This window comes from Labeo rohita, chromosome 1 (genome assembly GCF_022985175.1).
Source record: "Labeo rohita strain BAU-BD-2019 chromosome 1, IGBB_LRoh.1.0, whole genome shotgun sequence".
NCBI classification, from domain to species: Eukaryota; Metazoa; Chordata; class Actinopteri; order Cypriniformes; family Cyprinidae; genus Labeo; species Labeo rohita.
In genome coordinates this window covers 38,495,641-38,520,289 of record NC_066869.1, presented here as the reverse complement: position 1 = coordinate 38,520,289, position 24,649 = coordinate 38,495,641, and the positions used below count along the sequence as shown (strand labels likewise).

The 24,649-nt window shown below is 36.0% G+C and overlaps 2 protein-coding genes across 3 annotated transcripts in view; one reads left to right on the top strand and one right to left on the bottom strand.

Moving 5' to 3' along the window:
* The window catches only part of LOC127167824 (zeta-sarcoglycan), a 309,249-nt gene extending 308,308 nt beyond the window's left edge, over positions 1-941 (bottom strand). For both annotated transcript variants that reach the window (XM_051114095.1, XM_051114105.1), the window contains exon 1: positions 107-941. In XM_051114095.1, the coding sequence (XP_050970052.1) occupies positions 107-145 (39 nt within the window). In that variant the 5' untranslated portion in view covers positions 146-941. The remainder of the gene's footprint in view (positions 1-106) is intronic.
* Positions 942-4,243: 3,302 nt separating this feature from the next.
* Positions 4,244-24,649, top strand: part of tusc3 (tumor suppressor candidate 3) — a 99,570-nt gene continuing 79,164 nt past the window's right edge. Inside the window, exon 1 of the mRNA XM_051114080.1 lies at positions 4,244-4,401. Within this exon, the coding sequence (XP_050970037.1) occupies positions 4,297-4,401 (105 nt within the window). The 5' untranslated portion in view covers positions 4,244-4,296. The remainder of the gene's footprint in view (positions 4,402-24,649) is intronic.

Sequence of the window (24,649 nt, the reverse complement as noted above, 5' to 3'; positions counted from 1 at the left end):
TTGAACGAGGGTTATTGAAATGCACCCCACGCACAAAATCCAGCACCCCACCACCACCGCACTGAGCCCCAAACACACACTATACGCCGTCACATCAGCAACTCACCTTCAGCGCCTCGATGTCCAGCGATGCTGATCGCTCCATATAGAAAGATAAAGTCTAACACAAAAGTTGTATATCTAGCCTTGTAGTTCCCGAGCGAAAGCCAGCCCAGTTCTCCGAGCTGCGGCGGATTCCCTCAGTCTCATTCCCGCTGATCACGACTCCAGCGATAGCCTCAACTATTCAATAGCCTATTTGAAATAATACTAGTCACTCAGAGTGTCCCAACAGCAGTAACGTGACATAAACAGACTTGTGTGTCCCTCTCCGTTTTCCTCTCCAAAGGCAAAAGTGTTTCCGTCAGTAAGAGACCGTGTTGTCATTGAGAGCGTTGAGCGCGGGAATGGCACATTTGCAGCAAGCCCTGGTTGATCAGTCTTTCAAATCAACCTTTTGCGGTATATTTAACGAAATCGGTTCGAATTCGAGCAGGCGGATAAGCAGGAGGCTGTCAGCTCCTTGCTGTGATTCGGCTGATTTATTGATTGATTGATTGATCGTTTGATTAGACAAGGCGCACTCCGCTGCTGCCCTACTTGGTGATCTCCAGAAACCTCCCGTATCCAAACGCGCTCCTCCAGCCGAGTCCCGGTGCTCTGAATACGGACTCTGTGTCTGGGAGAGGGAGTCTGAGGAGGGAGGGATGGAAGGAAAAAGGGGGAAGATCTTCCTCGAGTGGATTGTGGGTGAATTTATCTGTCTTTGGCGGCGCGGTGACTATCCAGACTAGCCAGCTGACTCGCTCAGTCCCCTTAGTCTTCTGCGTGGAGATGCGAGCAGGTTCTTTTCATCACTCAAAAAATAAACTGTCCTGCGAGTTATTCTCCTGGGTCCTAGAGCCACGAGGGGAGAGAGAGAGAGAAAGAGAGGGAGAGAGCGAGAGAGAAAGAAAGAGAGACTCTTGCCCGCATACTGAGCTGATCCGCAATGCTATTTAAGTTTTAATTCGCATGCGTGTGTGTTGCATCTCAAGTGCATACTGTTGACTTGTCCTCTTAAACAATTTTCAAAGTGAACATTTCAGTGCAGGACATTCAGTATTAGTAAATAATGTACAAAAAGCTACTGCAAATCGTTGGTTAACTGTAAGTTACCATACAATGTTAAAAACTGTATTTTAAAAGACAATATGTGTAAAAATATTTTTCAAAAACAATTGGAAATAATGTATTACCTTAGAATTCTATGGAGAAATCTATATTTAAAAAGCACATGTGTGCATTTACCGTAAAATATTGTGTATATATATATATATATATATATATATATGTATATATATATATATACATATATATATATAGGCTATATGACATAGGAAATTAGGAAATGTAAAACACAATGACATCCTGTCCAGTTTTGGCAACCACAGAAGCCAATTGTTACTGTACATTTAACAAACAATAAAGAAATAAATAGGCTGTGACAATTAATTTACATATGGTATGTAGTTTAAGACGAGAAATTTGAAAATGACATTAAAAAAGTGCTCTAAAAATAACCTACACAGCAGTATTACAGCTGAAATCATTGTTCCGAAGGCAGGGCTTGCATTGAGGGTCTTTTTTCACTGTGCCACTCCGCAATTAATCATTCCTTGGCATGGATTTTACATGCGCACCTGACCTCAGCTGGGTATATTGTGCCAGCCCCAGCTCCGGTGACGTCAACTCCCAGTCTAGGACCCAAATTAACAGCCCACCGTAAAGTGAGCTGAAGCGACAGTGAGACAGATTTCAAGTGGAACAGCTCAACAGCAATCGTGTGTGTTCGAGCATCCGTGCGTGTCTGTGTGAGAGAGATATTCACATGCAGTCGGGGGAAGGCTAAGAGAGACACACGCAGAGAATATGTAGGTTTAAATATTGTGTCCTAGATAAATGGAAATCATACATCATCCTCTGTCTTGCAAATGTTGGCCTGTTATTCCTGGATGAGGTTCAACTAAATGTATGCCGCATTCAGCTGAGGTTGTCTGTCTCGCCATTTGCGTCTGTGTGTGATAGAGATTATTAAAGACATAGCTCATCTCTAAAAATTTGCTCAGGAGTTTGTTTCTTCATTGGAACAGATTTGGATGAATTTAGCATTAAATCACTTGCTCACTGATGGATCCTCAGCAGTGAATGGGTGCCGTCAGAAAGTGCAGATAATTCGCATGAATCCAGTTCATCAATTAATGTCTTGTGTAGTTAAAAGCTGTATGTTTGTAATAAAGAAATTCATCATTAAGACATTTTTTTACTTTAAGCCACAAGTCCTCTATCCGTAAAATGAATCAGGAGAGAAATATGCACAGAACAAGCACCATAAGTGAAAACATTCCAAAACAGTTCTAAACAAAAGTTGGATTTTGATGTAAGAGGAAAACAAGGAGTTTTATTCACTGGAGGAAAGCATGTATATTTAAACCAGAAGCAACAGTTTAAAGTTTAAACGCCCTTGATGATGGATTTGTTTCTTACATACAAACGTCTTTTCACTTCACAACATGTTAACTGATGGACTGGAGTCATGTGTATGACTTGTGGACTATTGTGTTGTTTTTATCAGCTGTTTGAACTCTCATTCTGACGGCACCCATTCACTGCAGAGGATCCATTAGTGACAGAATGATGCTAAACTCATCTGCATCTTTAACAGGCTTAGGGTAAGTACATTTTCAGCAAATTTTCATTTTATATGTTTAATATGTTTCTTTAGAAGGTAAGTGTATTCATATTCATTTTATAAATACCTACAAAACATGCCCTTGTGTTTATAATAGACAGCCTATTAAATCTGAGTCAGACAGTCAGAAGACCACTTACACACTGATAAAAGAGAATCTAAACCATTTAATTATAACATAAAATGAGTGAAGGCATTAAAAATGACTTAGTCTGACATTTGCCACACACATCTGTGTGGTGAATGACATCTGTGTTTACCCTGTCTGACCGTATATTCATTCTGCATAGAGACGCGTGCTGGCCAAATGAAAGACATCATTTGCTGCAGAGGTATGAGTGAGTCAGGTCCTTAGGGGGAAATGGAACAGACCAACCATGCACTCAGCTTGTACGTGAGCTAATAAAAAATGATGAAAGAATAACTTAATATGGCTGACGGGTTATTTATGCCATCTAAGAACATACTGTTCTTAAGACATACAGTATGTCCTTTTACAGTTATTACGAGAGAGGCTAATGTTTCTTTATTTGAACATGCGTTATTTTAATCTGTCACGTATGAACATTTTATCTTTCGCTTGCATTCATATACAGTACATACAGGCGAGCATCAGAGCATGCAAAGCGTACTGTAGTAGTCATAGCATTTAACCTTTAGGCAATTTGTTACAAGGACATTATTTTCTCTTACAATCAAATGTGAGAAGCTGTAAATAGCTGCGCTCCACCTTTTAATGCTTTCTATTACCCTACTGCCCTCTCAGCTGCTACTTGAGTAAAACAACTCAAAGATGTATTATGACAAAGAAAAAGGAAACATAATAAACGATAAATATCATAATATATCATAATTCTACAGTGTACTCTATGTTCTTCCCAATACGTTCAGGAGATGTTTAATTTACCATTTAATCTTCTACTACTCAAGAGAGAAATTACAATAAATCAACAGTTTTGGACTTTTACCACTGTGTAGGATCTGTTTTACTGTAAAAGACAGCTATTTCACCAATTATTTTGGTTTTAATGAAAACAAACAAATTAATCATAATTATTATTATTATTTATGCATTGTAATGTTATAAATAACACATTGTTTAACCCTTAGGAACATTACATAAGCATTTCAAATGCTGTAATTTCTCGTTTTTGCTATGTCATGCATTCTCCACGTTAAATATCATTCTATGATACAAAACACTTTTTGGGTTTGCCCCCCATTGGCAGAAACTGGAGATACAGCAAGGCAACATATAAACGTACAAACATATAAACTTACTGCTAAGGCTGTGACAAAACTGTATTTCTAAAACATATTTACAAGGAACAAATCTTATGTAATACTGAATGACTAATAAAGTTACTCCTGAGGCATTTCAAAGGATTTTACTTGGTTTTTCAAACGTTCTAAAATTCCGAGAAATACTACAAGTCCCACAAAGCGATTGTGTGGCCTCTGATTGGACGGGATTGTGGCCAATCATAGCGCTCAGCACTACTGATGCGATAACAGCATCTTCCATCATGGCGGTGGTATTCAAGGGATTCCCATTCAACCTGCCGTTTGCATCCATATTGTTGATTCTGCTGCTATGTCTTCAGTCTGGAGGAGGTCAGAAGAAAAAAGAGGTACTGATGCATTAATGACGCTGCCTTTCACAGTCATCCAGTGATGTTAATTTCTGGTAAAGTCCTACGTGTTCGCGTCCAACTGGAGTGTCTGCATTGTAAGAACACCGGCGCAGTTAAATGATGTTGACATATAAATGACCCAGAGACGGCTGTTTATAAAGGTGCTCGGGAAGAAAAAAAACGCTGTTTTAATATAAACATAGTTTTTGCATCAGTGTTCTAGCAGAATGTCCCTTGCGATTTTTCCTCGCTGGTGTCAGTTCCATTGTGATTGTGAACGCAGCCGAGTGCGCCTGTCCGTGTGACGCTGTATGCGTGCCCTTATAATCATAAACTGTTCTGAGGAATAATGAACGTTAAACAAAAGTAGTTGTTACGAAGTTAGATATTTGGGAAAAGTGGCGTTATTCATTTCTGTTTTTTAAATTCTATATTAACGGCATTATTTATTTTTATTTTTAAATATCATTAGCATGTTTGACTGTTCTAATATTTCAATGATACTGGTACGCTACACAATTAAATTAACACTAAAGTTATTTCATAACATTTCTTTGGTAAATTTTATTTTATTTTTATTTTTTATTATTATTTACTTGCATTTTAAGTTCATTAAGTGCAATCATTTCATTACAAATATAGTAAAAACAGGAGATTTGTCAAATATAATAATAAATTACAATTTAAAATAACTGTTTTCTGTTTTAATATTAGTTTAAAATGTATTTTATACCTGTGATGGCAGTACTGAATTTTCCATTTCAGTCTTCATTGTCAAATGATTATTAATAAATCATTCTAATATGCTGATTTGGTACTCTGTTTATATTATTCTTAGTGAACAATTAATGTTGAAAATATTCTTCATATTTTTGTAGTAACTGTATTTTTTTTTTTTTCCAGAATTTTTTGATGTATCGAAAGTTCAAAATGTACACGTAATGTCCTAAACGTTAAACAAAAGTAGTTGTTATAAAGTTTGATATTTGAAAATGTAGTGCTATTGATTTCTGTTGTTTTTTTTTTTTTAATTCTATATTAATGGTATCATTTAAAAGCTCATTTATTAATTGCATTATTTTTAGTTTATTAATTGAATTATTTTTATTTTAATAAATATATCATTTGAATGTTTGACTGTTCTAATATTTCAATGATACTGGTACGCTACACAATTAAATTAACACTAAAGTTATTTTATAACATTTCTTTGGTAATTTAGATTTCATTAAATTTAATTTTGATTAATTTACATGCATTTTAAGCAATTTCTACTTAGTTATATATATATATATATATATATATATATATATATATATATTTATTTATTTATTTCTGGACATGTTTTTGAAGGATCATGTTACTTGAATCATGGGGGTTGATAATAGTTGAAAATAATATAAATTAATTAAAAATTCATTACTTTTTTTTACTTTTCATGAAGTTATTGTAATAATTATGAATTGCCATCATCAATTACCGCAGTGTTTGTGAATGACAGGTGAACTCTTAGACAGAGTCTAGACAGTCTCTAGATAGTCTCTCTTTGTCTCTTCCTTTTTTACTATCTCTCTTTCTCTCTCTCTCTCTCTCTCTCTCTCCCCCTGAGAAAATATGATGTGTATTTGACCTTTTCCTCTCCCCCTGCAGCAGAAGAGCAGGGAAATGATCATATTGAGCACAAATCAGGCAAAGTGGTGAAGCAGCAACTTTCCGCTTTCCCCCTCCTGCATTTTTAAACTGATTTCTTCATATTTCCTCTTCCTCTTTTGTCTTTTCCTCCCTCTCTTTCCTGCCCCGGTGCTCTGCGGGTGCTGAGAAGGGCAGTATTTTGACTCCCTGTCGTTAGGTCTTAATATATCTGTTAAGGTTTACTCTGCCCTCCATAAGCGAGGGAGGAGTGCTGGAGAGTGGGTAGGGGGGTGTAGGATATTTTTTTTCTGAGCCCAGCTACTCGTTCATCATCACAGCCAAATTTTGTGCGTCTCGTATCTTGGCTTGACTAATGTGAAAATGTAGGAAAAGACAGAGTAAGCAGTTTTGAGCTGCTTGAGTTGCAGAGTCTTTGTTTGCCTTTGTTTCCCCTTTGAGTTGGCCTGAGGTGGACTCTTCTTTATAGGGTTTAAAGATGACTTGCTAGTTTATTTCTTCTCATTTTGTCCTTTACTTGTTTACGCTCAGGGTCAGGTATGAGGTTTCTCTTTAGGTTGTTTTTGCTGATTTTATTCTTGGCGTTTTGAGGATTTGGGTGCAAAAGTCCTTTCTAGCTTTATTTTTAGGTTTGTTGGAGATGTGGTATATCAACATTGCTGAATAGTGATACTTTCACATTTTATGGGATTTGGCAATAACCTGCCTGGCCAAATAACAATGTGAATATATTGTGTTAATTTTGGTTTCATGAATTTATGTATTAGTTGCTATATCTCAGGCTTATATTTTTTTTACCCTGTCTAGTTGGGTTTTCGATATTTAGATGCTACTGGCTGCCAAATATCCCAAAATTTAAAAGACATTTTATATATAAGGCCCAATTAATCTCTTGAAAATTTAATATTTAAATATGTGTAAATATTATTTGCTAAATATATAGTTTTGATTGTTACTTTGTTTTTTTTCTACTTAAAATGTTTAATAGTACTGTACTGTTAGATGAACATTTTTATTAATTATTTGTATTTATTAATTAATTTATTTACTTATTTTTATAAATGAATACATATTTTTACTTGTATCAATTTAATCAATTTTTAAAATTAAATATTATTTATTTGATCAGTACTTTGTTTTAGTTACTTGTTATTAATTAAATCATATTTTAGCTATTTTAATTGAATGTATTTGTTTATTCCAATATAAACTGCTTTTCTCTAAACTTTAGACCCTGGTCTAGATATCACCTTCAGTTAACAATTAGTTTAAAGAAATATTTTGTTCATCCTAATGCTGTGCAAGTTGTGCAAGTTTTCTTTTTGGGAAGTTTTTTTCGGTGTGTGTGTGTGTGTGTGTTACCAAAAAAAAAAAAAATCAATATGACCCAAAATAGGCTTCTTGTTTGAGTACATGTTTGGTTTGCTTACTTTAGCAGCTGCTCTTAAATCAAAATCCCGTAGGCTGTGTTGAATCACTCCCAAAGAATGAGTCAAATGATTATTTCAGATATTTTTGTCTGGATGTCATGCTCTGTTCGGTTTTAATGCATAAAGGGTGGTTTTGCTTATGGATGATACATTTTCTTAGTCTTTTCCAACTTCTGTAGCCATGGGCTTAGATTTGGATATGGACAATAGGTTCATGCGCCTACTAGTGTTACCTAGAGACTCTTAACAATTCCTAACAGTATTTCTAGCAATAAATTAGAATAAATTAGACATAGGTACTGTTGTATGTTTCTATGTTATGTTTTTAGGTTAGGTTATAATTTAGGTCAAATAAATATATTAAATTTATTATAAATACACTACAATTCAAAAATTTGAGGTCAGTACAATTATTTTAATATTTTTGAAAGTCTGTTACGCTCACCAAGGATGCATTCATTTCATTATAAATACAGTGAAAATAGGAAATTTGTGAAATGTAATAAATTACAATTTTAAATAACTGTTTTCTGTTTAAATATTGGTTTAAAAATTTATTTTATACCTTTGATGGCAATGCTGAATTTTCCATTCCAGTCTTCAGCATCAAATGATTCTTCATAAATCATTCTAATATGCTGATTTAATATATTTATTTAACCTAAATTACAGTCTAACCTAAAAACATAACATAGAAACATACTCCAGAAACATTTCTTATTATTCTCAGTGAACAATTAATGTTGAAAATATTCTTAATATTTTTGTAGTAGTTGTATATATTTTTTTTCCAGACGTTTTTTCTCTTTTACACCACTTTGATTAATTTAATGCATCCTTGCTAAATAAAAGTATTAATTTCTTAAAAAAAAAAAAAATCACACATTTCTGAATGGTGATCTGTATATAGAGTTCATTTATACACTGACTAGTATATTTATGCATAAAAAATCCTATTAATAGTAATTTACCAATTTTTTTTTTTTTTTTATTTCAGTAATCAATAATTTATTTTAGTCAGTAATTACTGTAGTTATGATTTAGATGCAAAACTGTGTCTAGATGCTTACTAGCATGTTTATTGTTATGATATCAGCAATTCTTTTTTTTCATGGTGGGTATATTTGCTATAACAAAAAAAAATTGTATAATGCAAGGAAATCAGGGAATACATTTGAAACTGATAAAAAAAAATCTGTATATGTCAGTAAATTTTTATTCTTTCTTTTTTTAAAAAAAAAATGAAAGTAATACTTTTGTTCACCAAGGATGTGTTAAATTAATAAAAAAGTAATAGCATGGATTTACATTGTTAGAAAAGATTTATATTTTGAATAAATTCTTTTTAACTTGTTATACATAAAAGAATCCTGGAAAAACAAAAAAGAGAAAAAGAATCACAGGTTCCAATAAATAAATAAATAAATAAATTATATATATATATATATATATATATATATATATATATATATTTATTTATTTATTTATTTATAAATAAAATGATAATTCTAATAATAAATCAGCATCAGCATTGTATCACAGGAATAAATTATATTTTAAAGTATATTAAAATAAAAACTATTGTTTTATATTGTATATATTTATATTGTAAATATATATTTATATTTACATTTTGCATTTTATTTAATATGAGCTGCTTACAATATTAGCCTAATCAGACTTTTACCTAAAAAAAATGGCACTGTACAGCTCTACTTCTGCTACTGTTTCGCTGCAGGACTCACAGTATCCTCTGCTGTCTCTATTCCTCATATCTCTGGTAGAACATTTCTTGTAATATCTGCTGCAGGAATAGTGTCCGGGCCCATGATAGCTCCATCCTGACTCTAGCAGCTGGAGCTGAATAGCAGTGTGATCCCTTCTCCCTTCAGCTCTCAAACTGCGGCTCGACTCATTACTGCTCCGACTGGCACTGGGGCAAAAGGCTTGAAAGAGTTTATGTTCTGAAACAACTGAAATGTTTGAAGTCTTGAAGCCTCCCTCTCGCTGGGGTGAACAGTGCGAGGAGGGCCACCCTGCTGAGTGTTTGATGAAGGCAGTTTAATTCTAAAAGCTCAGAGGCATAATGATGCATACGTGTAGTCATCCATAGATAGGAAAAGCGCGTCATGCTGCTGTGCCTCTCTCATTCTTTCCCCTATTCTCTATTTCTCTCTCTTCTCGTTCTCGCTAACTTTTTATTCCCTCACCCCATCGTGATGGACCGGCTCTCGCGGAGCATTGATCTCTCTGATTGGGAACACGGTTTCAGTGTGCCAACCTGCATATATACATTTCCATAATGAGTCTCAAGACTCAGCAAGATTCTAATTCTAAATACATCACGGCTCACTGCAAATTAATCTCCTCGAGATGATGATGTCTCCAGAGCATCAGGAGGTAGTTTTACATTTTTTTTTTTTTTTTTTTCCCCTGTTTAATTTGTGACCACTGTTATTGGTAGGGACATTAGAGGCAAAGGACAGGAAATGATTGGCAGAATGGGAATGGAGGAAAAGATTGAGTTAGACTCGCGTTGCCAGCATGAGCACTGTGGCATGACTAGGGTCATATGATTTCCACATGCGGAAAAAAACACATACAGAATCATGAAACCAGCCACAAAAATGGAATTTACAGAGTGTCAAAGAATTTGCCAGATTTTAGATTAATAAATCAAGTCTTCGTTTGATTAACAACGGGGCGTAACCGTACACAGAAGTCACGGGTCATGGTTCGATATGAGTTCAGTACAACAGGAAACATATTTTATTTTGAACAGACAGTAGTGCTACATACATGTAGCATGAGAAGTTATTTTGGATTTGAATTTTTGATTTAACGTATAAACAGAACGGTCTGACTATATATTTGTGAAATTGTGCTACACCTGCACAAAACAAAAATAGCAGACGGACTGAATGACTGAATGACTGAATGCAGATTTATTCCCTGACAGCAGTTGGTGCTTATGGAACAGCAGCGATATAGAGTTTCCTTGGTTATCACTGTAAACAAAGCAGCTGCGCTTATAAAGACTACTTTAATATGCATTATAGTAAAAAAACCTTTCTGAAGACGGTCAGTTCCTCTCAGAGATGCATTCATATAAACCCTTACATATTTGTCTTATATTTCAAACATCGTGAACAGTGAGATTGATTTGCCTGGTACAGCATTTTCTCCTTTTTTACAGGCTTCATAAAAATTCTGCACAAATTACATTTTGGGAAATGATTCCAATGCAGTTTGTGTGCAATTCTGGAATAGAGATCGGCCAAAATAAAAAATTAAAAACCGGTTCTGGACATGAACTAGAACGAAACTTTCTCACACTGCTGATTTAAAGCACGCAGACAGTTCTTCGAGCCCTCGTGTGCCATCTGAACTCATCGTTCATGTTTTGGGTTGGTGTGTAGATCGTCTTTTCTTCTGCTCTTTCCTGTTATGATGGTTAGTGTTGCATTACTGCGCGCACCCTTTTCTGAATTGATCACCTATGACTGACTGTATTTGTTATCTGACTGCATGAACTGAACCGTGACATCCGTATTGTGACAGTTCGGGTGAATACATGTACCGTTACACCCTTATTTACCACCATTTTTGTTAATAAATTTGCATTCATTCATAAATCCAGAAAATACACCACTAAATTTCTGAAATAAAAAAAAAACAAAAATAAAAATTAAAAGGGTCCTTTTAAATATAAACAATATAAAATTAATTAATATTAATAAACTAGTTTAATTGTTAAAGTTTTATCAATATACATGCTTTTTAGTGAAAATTTAACAGATCTGTTAAAACAGAGTCCAGAAGAAATAAAATGGATAGGGCCCTAAAAATGCAATTTTGCTCAAACTTTGATTAAATTATTCTTACTGTATAAGTTTCATGATTTTAAAAAATGAGAAACATGAAATTTGTTAAGAACATGAGACTGATTTCATAGGGCCCTACTCAACATGTCAAAGGCCACAGATATACCATCTTTTCTGCCTGAAAAGTTATTGTCTTCAGTTTGTCAAAACCTGTGTAACACAAACCTTGTGGTCCACTCTTTTTATTTGTTTGTTTGTTTATTTATTTTAACAGTGCACTTTTATTTTTCATTAGGTTTGGCATGAATATGAATAAATGCATAGAATAAAGGTATAGTTGTATCATTAACCTAATAAAAGCTGATTATTCTACACGGATTGTGCCACCTCATAGGGGGGTCACCATTTTGAGGTCACATGACCACCAAAAAAAACATTGCTTATTGGACACTTTTACTCAGAATATATTAATCATGGCCGGCTGCTAATAATGCATTTCTACAATAGCATCTGTATCTAAAAAATATTGTTTTACATGATGTGACATCCACACCATTAGGTGTCAGTGTAAGTCCAACATAGAGCTGCACGACTAATTACTATATGAATTCTTACAATATGGAGATGAGAGGGTCTGTATTACTTACTATTGGAGAAAGCGTAACAGCTAACTTATATCACGTGTGCCTTAATAACCAATCACATTAAAGCCTTGACGTCATTGAATTTCATTCACATTTGTACGACAATCAATCGCGTTTACGGATAACATAGGAATGGGAAGTGGTGTAAACTGAATCCCACTTGTCGCAAAAAGTCAGTGACTTCTCTTATAAAATGGCTTTTTTTCATGTTAAACTATATCCAAAAGTATTGTTTAGTGTAAAACATGTTGAAGATTAGCAGATCAGGCTGTCGATTCATTAATTGATAAGCCATTTCCTCTTAAAAGCTGTTAATTTGGCGTAGTGAAAAACAGCCTCTGGTCTCCTTTCCCATGTACTGCCAAACCGGAAGTGTTAGTGTTAGCATTAGCCGTTACGCTTTTTTGGCTAATGGTTGCAGGCTTGCCTTCTAGTGGCTTTGGATTCAAACACCCACATGACCTTATTTCTAAATTACAATGATTTGTATGTGTCTATTAAACCTTTGGTAAAAGGGGTCATCGGATGCAAACTTCACTTTTTCATGTTATTTGAACATTAATGTGTGTTGGCAGTGTATGTACAAATCTACCCTATAATGATAAAAATCCATGCAGTGGTTTTTAATTGATCTGTAAAAATAATATCCCCTTTTTCAAATCGAGCCATTCTCAGATGCCTGTCGGTGTGACAGGCCGCTCCCAAGATAGTTGATTGACATGAGCTCTTACCTCAGATCAGCTGTCACAGTCCAGTAACTTTCCTTGTTTCGATGCCGAAGCAGGGATGTAAGTTAGACAAGAATATCTCAGATTGAGCGATTGAGGTGTTGCGTTGCTGGATGTAATAATGAACAGTGGTCGTCACTTACTCCCGACAACTGAGCCACTGAAGATGCAGTGGATTGCCTTTGTTTGTGAAGGGAAAGCGCCTCCTGATCTACATATATCCATCTATGTTCGCACGAATCGTTCGTGATCCAGCTTCACTTACAACAGAAGTGTGTATAAGCGTTTTTTTATGAATCTTTGCATTCGCCTTTCGTTATAACGTGGTAGTTAGGAAGTGTAGTGGCTAAATGTGGTTAAATGTGGCTAAAGTAAACAAGCTCGTCATTCCACAGAGAGAAGAGAGGGGTGGGGTGAGCAGAGCTCATTTGCATTTAAAGAAACAGCCCCTTAGAATGAGATGATTTTTGCAGAGCTCATTTTGACAAGGTAAAAAGGGTGTTGTTTTACAAAACCATTGAGAATTTTTAATCAAAGTATATTAGAGACTTTTCATTAAGACTCTAAAGAATCATATCAACTTGTGGAAAATGGGCATCCGATGACCCCTTTGGTAAAGTCATACTGGAAAATTCAACTCTGTGTTTGCGCTGCCACTGACACAGAGAGAGTATCAAACCACTTTGCAAGTAGTCTTTTCAACCATTTATAGTTCTGATATAAACACTAATGTCTATGGTAGCAATCAAAATACAGCAAATCACCTTTTGGAAGTGATTGGTGCTTCAAATAACGTTCGTTGATGACAATGTTGATCACATTTTTTTCACCACTAGGTGTGGCAAAGTGACTGTTAAAAATGTATTTGTCATTGAGTCATTTATTAAAGAGGTTCATTTAAAAAATGCTGATTCATTCAGTAATGCAACAAGTAAAGTATTTATGAGTGAGCCACTGAATCATTCATTCAAACGTTTTTTTAAATTCATTTAAATTTAATAAACGTTTTTTAATAGACTGCTTAGTTCAGAATTATGGGAGAAAAAAATGATTCTCAGTTTATCCAGAATCATGCAGCTCTAGTCCAGTGTGACTGCCATTGTTCGTTAGTGTAACAGAAAAAAATAGTGCAGAAATTCCAGTTAGTTTGAAAAATAGCAGAGCAATTTTCTAGGCTTTTTGTTAAAACAATCACTTTTTGCAGTCGTGTTTGTTCTGCTGTTAATGCAGACTGTAAAAGCTTCACCTTTAACTTAACTAGCTCTACTTAACAGAAATAAGACTGGGTAGAAGCATGAGCTCGTCGCACATGTGCACAGCTGTCGCTCCCATGCCTGACTAAAGTGACAGCAAGCAGTGTTTAAGGCCCAGTGTAGTGGATTTGTGAAATGATTTGTATTGTGCTTGAGAAGCATTACCAAAATGATTCTCCATGCCATCCAGACAGGCATAGTGCCCCAGCCACTGGAAGGCTGTGATATATCAACATTAGACCCAGAGCCATTCCACATGCATCGCTTATAAAAAATCATTCTGAATATTGAGCAACTCTTGGTTGGCCTAACCCCGAAAACCCCGAACTCTCTTCTCCAGCAGGGCATGCTTGTGTGGTCCGTTCTTTCACTTTGCGTTTTAAAATGCAAAATAAGGCTTTAAAAGATAAATAAACAAAAAGGAGCCATGAATATTTAGTAGGCCCCAGGCCCCCTCCGGTCTCCACTCATGTCAGATCTAGGTCTGCAGGTGTAATTCCATTTCCCTTGTACATTTTATTTAATATTCAAGAGATTTGTAGGCCATTTGTAACAAGTGCATTGATATTCGTACTTTCTCACCATGGGAAATAGGAAAAAAAAATGTGTTAGCGGACAAGTGGTGTGCTTTCAGTGCACTGCAAAGTTTAAAATATAGAAGTATGCAGTATTGGAAACACTCTTATAAAATTTTGTTAAATGTGCATTAAAAGTGGGAAGCTGTTGGCTGAACTTTACCATGAAAATGCATTTACAATGTTTCAGACACTATGGGATGTCTTTTAGGTTAGTAGGGCTGCAGTATGTTAAAATAAAATCAATATCACAATATGGCCTAATACGATTTTCAAATCACGCAGGCTGCAATTTAAGTAAATATATATGCTTCCAGAGTAAAGTGCATCATTTACATACATCTAGTTCACGAGTCTGAGAACAGCTCGGTTCATTTACTGTGAATGAAGCTGTTCTGAGACGCTGTGAGCTGCACACATGAGTGAATATACAGTACCTTCATTCTGAAACCCGCACTTCACTTTAAAACAGGCAATGCTATTCGTAGTAACCCATCAAAATAAAAAGCGTGATGGTATACAATTTTAGAATCTGTTAAGATAATTACAAAAACTTAAAGGCACAACATGTAAGACTTTTTGATTAAAGGAGAACTCCATTTCCGGAATAACAATTTACAAATAATTTACTCACCTCCTTCTCATCCAAGATGTTCATGTCTTTCTGTCTTCAGTCGTAAATAAAATGGTTTTTAAGTAAAGCATTTCAGGATTTTTCTCCATATAATGGACTTCAATGGTGCCCCCCGATTTTGAACTTCCAAAATGCAGTTTAATGCAGCTTCAAAGGGCTCTAAATGATCCCAGCCATGACCTTTCGATGTGATTCTGTGGTACGTAGCGTCGTGGACGCGGATCCCAGAGCTAGTGTTACACAAGCTTTTGTGCTTAAAAGGTATACAATTTTCGATTGTTCGGGGAAAAAAAAAAAAAAAGACTGATCGTTTCGCTAGATAAGACCCTTCTTCCTCAGCTGGGATAGTTTAGAGCCTTTTGAAGCCGCACTGAAACTGCATTTTTTTGAAATGCTTTGCTTAAAAACCATAATTTCTTTACGACTGAAGACAGAAAGACATGAACATCTTGGATGACAAGGAGTCGAGTAAAATATTTGTAAATTGTTGTTCTGGAAGTGGAGTTCTCCTTTAAAATATCCAAAACCACTAGAACAGTGTTATATATTTTGTTGACTTGTGTACTTACATTATCCCAAATGTTTCCAAGAATGTTTCAATCCAGAGAAATAAGCAATTTAACTAGTGTAATGGACTGTGTGATTGTGTTGCCTGCCGATGACGCCATACGCCCTCAATTTCTAATTTTATTTTGTGGAAAACAAGGAAACACCAAATATGCTTTAATATGTTATGTGTTTTATTAGACAGGTGACTAACACACAGAGTAGCATTATAACAGAACTTTCAACACGCTCAAATGTATCTAGTATGATAAAGTATGATACGAGTATGATATGAGCTTTACCTTACATACGCATTACCAGAAGGAGCAAAAGCACTTGACTGTAATTGTTAATGGTTAATAATTGTTTTTATTTATTTTATTTTTATTTTTTGTTTTATTTTTTAACTAAATGATTATTTTACGTAACTTAAAACAATTATGAAATTGAACTATAAAAGATATATTTAAAATATAAAATCAAATACTTTTTACTATATATGATAAGATAACTTGACATTTCCAAATAAACTGCTTTTTTTCTTTGCATTAAAATTACATTTTTTACATGGCATAGCACCAAAATAGTTTCAGATAAAAAAAATATGTGACACAAGTTCATTTTATTTATGAATTTGAATGTGATTCACTATTAGCAGCCCTGCCGAATGAATGATAATAGCCTGTGTGGCAGAGCTGTCCGTTTGATGGATGCTTTGTGTTCCTGAGACGTCGCCCTGCCCACTTTCTGACATTTTGGTCAGAAATTGGGCATAATCAGAGGGCAGTTATTTTTGAAGTCAGGTGAAGCGAAGGGTACGTGAGATTGACCACTAGTAGGAAGTCAGACATGCGCTATTTAACATCAGTCTTGAAACAAATTTGAATAGAATAATTTGTGCAAAGATTATGTAGCCGGCCTTTGCTTTTGTGGAAGACAAAAGCAACACAATGTTTGCTTTTGGAACACAAAAGCAAACATTTTGAAAAATCTTCTCTTCTGCATACAACAACAGCGTGATTTTTCTGTTTTTTTTTTTTTTTTTAAAAAGCCAAACTCTTGCACTGTAACCATTTTAACGGTTTCACTCTGCACTATCCTTTTTGCCAATTTTACTTCATTTTCCTAGGCTTTTTGTTAGACTGTAAGCTCCACACCAGTTTATTTCCCACAGGTTCTTCCATTTTCTGACTTTCCCCATGTGTTTTTTTTTTCATCCTAAGCTCTGGGGGTTACGTGAGAGCTCTGTTAACCTGTGTGTCACGCTGTGTGCTCTGACCCAGTGTCTCTCGTTCAAACTCCTGGTGCTCACTGAGCCCAAAAGAGCTCGACAGCTATAGACCACTTCCCTGGTGCTAAACACAAAGACATCAGTAGAAAAATCACCACCTGCAAACGTCACGTCGTCTTTCTTTGAAATATGGTATAAGGTAACAACTTCCAATCTTTTTCCCTTCCTTTCGGTCCTGTGTACCCTCCATCTGTCCACCCCATAGCTTGTGACATCTTCGATTGTCCTTTATCAGTGCTGTCATAGCAGTCGTCATCACAGCGTGGCAGTGGATGATCCGGCGGAGATGCTTTAGGCAGGAGGCCGGCGTGGACGAGTCAGCCTGTCGAACCGGATAACGCATTCTGCCTTATCAGCGCTGTGCCAGCCGTCCACGGCAAAGCCTTAAACATGCATTAAAGAGTGTATCAGAGAGAGCCGTTCATTAGGGAGAGTAGCGACGGGGGAGGAAGGAAAGCGAGAATCTCTCCAACGCATCTCTCCACCTGTCTTTCTCTTCTTAATTCTCGTCACTGTTTTGCCCTTCGTCTCCCCCTCTGTTTTTTTAGTTGGCAGATTAAGATTGTTGTTTCTAATTGTCGTGTTTTATCAGTATTCTCAGTGTGTTTCAGCGAATGTGCCAAAAGGTGCTGTTGCCATGATGTGACTGGTTGCTTTGTTGCGTTTAAGGGCAAACGGTTTACCGTGTCACACAGAGCAAGGAGGAAGAGCGAAATTGCTGTCAACTGCTTAGAAAATAAAAAAGTTTGGCTGGCCAAACTTTTAAAGTTTACAAACTAAGATCCAATCAGTTATGAAAACATAAACATTCTCTACTGTATATAGCAGTGTTTCCTATATGTTTTTTTTTCAGCAGTGGACCTGAATCTGTGTTGAATCGTGTAAGACACCGTGTTAAGACAGTGTAATACAAATCGATGGCAAGAAAACACATATTTTTTTAGTTTTTCTCATGAAAAACAAACGTATAGCATGACAAGTGAAGTCTGATTCATGAATAAATGACTCATATAGCTAGTTTCACAGGTGTATTTTGATTCATAAGCAAATGACTTTTGTTTGAGGTTATTTAGTAAATTGCTCAAAAAGGCAAAATACTGATAATGATTAGGGTTGGGTACTTTTAAAGGGTCATGAAACCCCACTGTTTCAGCACTGGTTAGTTCTCACCATAGTTCACGCGCAGCCTCGTGAATAATTATGAGACACCGACGCGTCATCGACGTACTATAGTCCATTGCTACGTCACAAACTGTGACGTCAGCACGATGTAGATTTTAAACCTGGAAGATAAAAATAGAGCAAAAAAGCTCAAAATTAACCAGTTTTCTCCAACAATTAAAATTAATGCATGCTAACATTGTCATATATGATGTGCAACACAAACACCTCTGCTCAAATCTCAGAAAAAGTAGTCCCAGAATGCATCTGAACGCATCTGGGCAGGGTTGCCAGGTTTTCACAACAAAACCCGCCCAGTTGCTACTTAAAACTAGCCAAATCAAGTTTCAAGGGGGGTCTCCATTAAATATCGCATTCTGGGGGATAAAATACACGTTTTTCTCAGGGTTCACCTAGGAAATATGTATTTCAGGAGTTAAATGTGACGTTATTAGGGTCGCTTCAACCCGCGAACATCAAAAACAACTTGCGGCAACAGTGTTGGCTTAATTCCGTGGGAAAACCGTGGACTTGGCAACACTGCATCTGGGCTCATACGTTACAGTATGTGAGAGAGAGAGAGATGGTTTACACGAAAACGCGGAACATAAAACGGAATTTACTCTATAGAGACAGAGCGCATTTAAGCCACGCCCACACCGGGGTGGGGGGGGGGGCAATCCAACGCTCTCCATTGACTTTGTATTGTGGGAAGCTGCCTCCTTGTCATTTCTGGCTTATAACAAAAAACAGAACAATGTTTAAAAGCTGCTATGTGACAAGGTGTACAGAAAACAAGCTAAAAATCCCAGAGCTATGTTTTTATAAGCTGTCAACCACGAAAAACAAGCGTTTAAGGACGCAAATAGGTGTTGGGCCATTCAGCTGGATAATTTCTTTAGCAAAAGAAAGGTAGGGAAAAGGAGCACTGACACAGACCAATAAAATTGAGTTTCTCAATATATCTCCTCCTCTCAGGTTTACATTGGGTGGTGAAATAATCCTTTGAAATGGTTACGAATAATGATTGTTTCCTGTCGCGACTAAGTTTACCTCCAGTGGGCATAGTTCTTAGCATAATATGACACGTTGAGCTCTACTTTTGTCCTTAAACGCTCGTTTTTTTTTTTTTTTTTGGGGTCGACAGCTTAAATACGTATATACATCTAGCTATCTATCGTATCTGTCTATCTATCGGTACATTATATACAAGATGTGCTAGGCTTTTAGGTTTGGAAGCTTAGAAAAGTTTCACCCCCTGTAAAGCGCCGCCGCAAGAGCCATACACATGCTGATAGACATCTTTGTCTGGTGAATTTAGGCTTATATTGAACTTCCTTATTATTCTCTTCCTGGGGATTGTTTGTGAAATGTCTTTTTCATTAAGTTGAGGTGGTGTAAGCACTTGGTGCCTATCAAAGACTTAATCCCATCTCGAGATCTAATATCGCTTCACTCGTGGCCATTGCCATTCATTTCCCAGTCAGCATCTAATTGACAGGAAAATTAGATCCACGTTTCTCTCTCACTCGGAAAACGGAGAATGGAAAAAGAACAGCATTTAAGAAAAGGCGAATAATACGCCAAAACCCAAAATTGAGCTGCTTTGTCTTCTAATACACTCAGGCTTGAGCCAAATCCGAGAGTAAATTATCCTCAATAATTAGTAATGATAATCCTGAGGAAAGCCTGAGGAGAGTCTTTTGTTGTTTTGGAGAACAGCCTGTTATTATTGCCACATTCTGCTCCACTTTTCAACTTATAATGGCTGTCAGAAGAAGACTCAAAGGCTACATTCGTACAGTCATTATCTGTGAATTTACTAACAGGTTAGACTCTAAAATTGTCCTGTGTGTAAAACAAGAGACTGTAGCTGTTTGAATAATGCCTGTATGGACAGGTAACCCTTTTCTCTCAGGCCCGAAATGTACTTTGTTGCATATAAGCACTTATTGTTTGTTACCATGACAGTAGCAATTTTCAATATTCCAGGAAGCAACAGAGCTATTTTCAACTATGTCATTAAATCGGATGTACGCTGCTGTTCAAAAGACTTCCAGGAAGTCTCTTATGCTCACAAGACTGCCTTTATTTGATCTAAAATGCAGTAGTATTGTGGAATCTTGCAATTTAAAACAGCTGTTTTCTATTTGAATATATTTTAAATTGTAATTTATTACTGTGATGGCAAAGCTGAATTTTCAGCAGCCATTACTCTAGGCTTCAGTGTCACACAGACTTTCAGAAATCATTCTAACATTCTGATTTGGTGCTCAGGAAATATGTTTTTATTATTATCAATGTTAAAAACAAAAACAAAAAGTTCAGAAGAACAGTATTTAATTGAAAAAGAGTTTTTTTTTTCATTGATGTGATCATTTTTGATCAATTTAATGCGCCTTTGCTAAATGGAACAATTTATTTTACTGACTCCAAACTTCTGAACAGTAGTTTGTTATTAAAAAAAATAACAGTTACAAAGTAAACCAAAGAAAATAAATATGGGTTTTAACTAATGCCTGTTATGTTTAACACATTTCTTAATGCAATAATTCATGAAGCATTTTTGTTCACATGATTGCGTAGGACATATTTTGGGCCTAACTAGTGGTAGCTTTGAGTTAAACAATATGCTTTTAATAGTACTATGTGTTGCGTCATATAGAATTTAATTTGTTTTCAACTTTATCTCATGACGAAAACGTACCTGTGGGAACTTTTTGATGAGATGCAAAATACATAACAATAAGTACATATCACTGCAGATTCCAACATAAATATCCACTGAGTGGCGCTAAAAGAGTGTTCGAGTTTTTTCCTCGGAACAGATGAACGTACATATGGTATGTTTTATGTGACGTTGGTTTTGTATGTGTCACTGCAGTTCTGACTTGAAATGTCCATTGGACTAATGCTCCGTGACATTTTGAAATAACGTACCATCTGCAGTACACCTAAACCTACCTCATATTATGAACAAAAGCGAATGTGACAAAAACGCAATTGCAAGCATGTCGTGTTAGCTTGTTTTTCAATGTCTCATTCTTCAGTTCTTTGTGAGTCATGTTTTTCATGGGATTTGTACCCAAGGATTCCACATCCATGCAATTCAGTGCAGGCTGAGCAACCGAGCAAGCTTGTTATGTCCGGTGTTGTGTACATTTTCAACCCCTAGCCAAATTATTACCAGCTCTCATTAATAGCACTACATGATTGGCTATTCCTAACCCCTGCCCCACACATAACTCTAAACCTACCAATACTATGGGGTAGTAATCTGGCTGGGTGCAACACTGAAAAGCAAAACATATGGAGCTGTAATCATAACTGTGTACGATTACAAGAGCTTGCTGTTTTACCGCCTCTAGTGTTTATTTCAGTTGGAAACTGTACTGTACTTATTAGTATGTATGATGCACCTTGCGAAAAAGTTTCCACAGGTACGTTTTCGTCATGAGATCAGATAGTTTGTTTTCGAAATTGTTCACCATTGCGGGACAGTCCTGCTGCATTCCTTCTCTGATTTGTTGTCTTATATGAATGTTAGTGATGTCACTTGTCACTCTCTTAATAAACTGTTTACAGAATTCTAGAGCTTCTATACCTTTCCATTCTCTGAAAAGATAAAGCAAATCATGTTCAATCAAGACCAACCATAATCATGGTTCTAAACTGTTCTCTATACATGAAATAACACAAGTTATTAAGCTCATGGTTATAAGCACAAAATGCTGAACATAAACATTAATCTTGGATGCACGTGCCGATGTATACTCACAATTGGTTTGTGGATGGATCGGCAGACTAGCTGCTGTCTGACATCTCACTCCTATCAAACAGACTTGCTGTATCAGCAAACCCCACCTGCTTCCCATGGCTAGCTGCGTATCCCCTGCCAGCTTTGTTTATTAAACTAAAGCGCCGTTTGATTTTGTTATAAACACAGCATAATAAAAGCAGCCATGTGACTATACTGCATTATTCTCAAAGTAGAAATATTGCCTGCTTTTGCTCTTAGGGAATGTATTCAAAATGTAACCATGTGGTTAAAGATCTGGACTGGTTACAAAAGGTTGCAGGTTCGAAACTCACAGAGATGTATTTGTTTATTTATTTTTTCTTTTCTTTAGAGGTTTCAATAATCAGACTGTTTAGGTTTGAAACCAAGAAATGTCGATCCTTGGGGGAAAAAAATAGATTTTTGTTTGAGAGTGTGTTTATACGTATGAGTGACTATGAAACATCTGCATGTTTTTGAGAGTGTGTTCAGACACCGTAACACCACTGATACCGGTTTCGTCTCGCCATGCCTGAAAAGCAACGTGAAAAGCGTGGGCACGTTTTAGTTGAAGTTCACTTTGTCAATTTAAAGTCACTTTGACGGCTTCATCGTTTGACAGATACGGGAATTCATCAAGGTAATTGGAGCGGAAAGATTCCCTTCTTTTGCTTGCCCAACAGAGCACAGTGATGTGCTTTTATCTGACACTCCCTGTAATTAAAGATAAGAACCTAAATATTAAAACCATCCAGAGAAGCAAATCACATCCACAGCCGGCTCCCGCAAGCCATAGAATATATATGTATATATTTTAAGTCTCTTATATTCACCAAGGCTGCATTTAATTGATCAAAAGCAGCAGCAACATTATGAAATACTGTTAGAACTAAAATAACACTTTTCCATTTTAATGTATTTTTAAAAGTAATTTATTTTTGTGATGGCAAAACTATTTTTTTTTTCTCTTCTCAGACTCCAGTCTTTAATGTCACAGGTAACACTTTTGTATAGGGAACAGTTTTCACTATTAACTAGTTACTTATTAGCATGCCTATTTTTAACATATTGGCTGTTTATTAATAAGCACCTTTTTTGCGTGATTGTATTCTACATCCCGAATCCTAACCAATACCTAAACTTAACAACCACCTTATTAACTATTAATGAGCAGCAAATTAGGAGTTTGAGGCAAAAGCCATAGTTAATGGTTTGTTAATAGCGAGAACTGGACTTTAAAGGGCTCATCGGATGCAAAGTTCACTTTTAGATGTTGTTTACACATTAATGTGTGTTGGCAGTGTATGTACACATTTACCCTATAATGATAAAAATCCATGCAGTGGTTTTTAATTAATCTGTAAAAATAATATCCCCTTTTTTTAAATCGAGCAATTCTCAGATGCCCGTCGCTGTGGCATCACAACAACAGAGGCCGCTCCCCCAATAGTTGATTGACATGAGCGTTTTACCTCAGATCAGCTGTAACAGTCCGACCTCCATTGTTTCGATGCCAGAGCAGGGATGTAAGTTAGACAATTATCTCCGACTGAATGATTATCTGAGCCGCTGAAGATGCAGTGGATTACGTTTGTTTGTGAAGGGAATGTGCCTTCCGATCTACATAATCCGTGTATGTTTGCGCAAATCATTCGTGATGTATAAGGGTTTTTTTATGAATCTCTGCAATCACCTTTCCTAATAACTTGCTAGTTAGCAAGTTTCACGGCTAAACGCGCTAAATGCAGCTAAAGTAAACAATCTCTCAGAGCACAGCTCATCACTCCACAGAGAGAAGAGAGGGGCGGGGAGAGCAGAGCGCATTTGCATTTAAAGGAACAATCCATCAGAATGGGTTGATTTTTGCAGAGCTCATTTTGATAAGGTAAAAAGGGTGTTGTTTTAAACCAAAGTGTCTTATAGACTTTTAATTAAGACCCTAAAGAATCATATCAACTTGTGGAAGATGGGCATCCGATAACCCCTTTAAAATAAAGTGTGACTGTGTCACATGATTTTTCAGAAACATTTTTGATTATCAATGTTAAAAACAGTTGCTCCTTAATATTTTTGTGGAAAACTTGATAAATCAACATTCAAAAGTTTGTGATAAGGAAGATATAAAAAGAATAAAAAAGAAATTAAGACTTTTATTCATCAAGGATGCTTTAAATTGATCAAAAGTGATGTTTATAATGTTACAAAAGATTTCTGTTTTAAATAACGCTTTTCTTTTGGACTTTCTGGCCATCGAAAAATCCTGAAAAATCATGGTTTCCACAAAAATATTATGCAACATTAAAGGGGTCATCAGATGCTAAGTTCACTTTTACATGTTGTTTGAACATTAATGTGTGTTGGCAGTGTATGTACAAATCTACCCTATAATGACAAAAATCCATGTGGTGGTTTTTAATTAATCTGTAAAAATAATATTTCCTTTTTCCAAATCGAACCGTTCTCAGATGCCTGTCGTTGTGGCGTCACACGCACAGAGGCCGCTCCCACAATAGTTGATTGACATGAGCGTCTTACCTCAGATCAGCTGTAACAGTCCACCCACTTTGTTTTGTTGCCGGAGCAGGGATGTAAATTAGACAAGAATATCTCTGATTGAGGTGTTGTGTTGCTGGATGTAATAATGAACGTAGTGGTTGTCATTTACTCCTGACATCTGAGCCGCTGAAGATGCAGTGGATTGCATTTGTTTGTGAATGGAATGCGCCTCCCG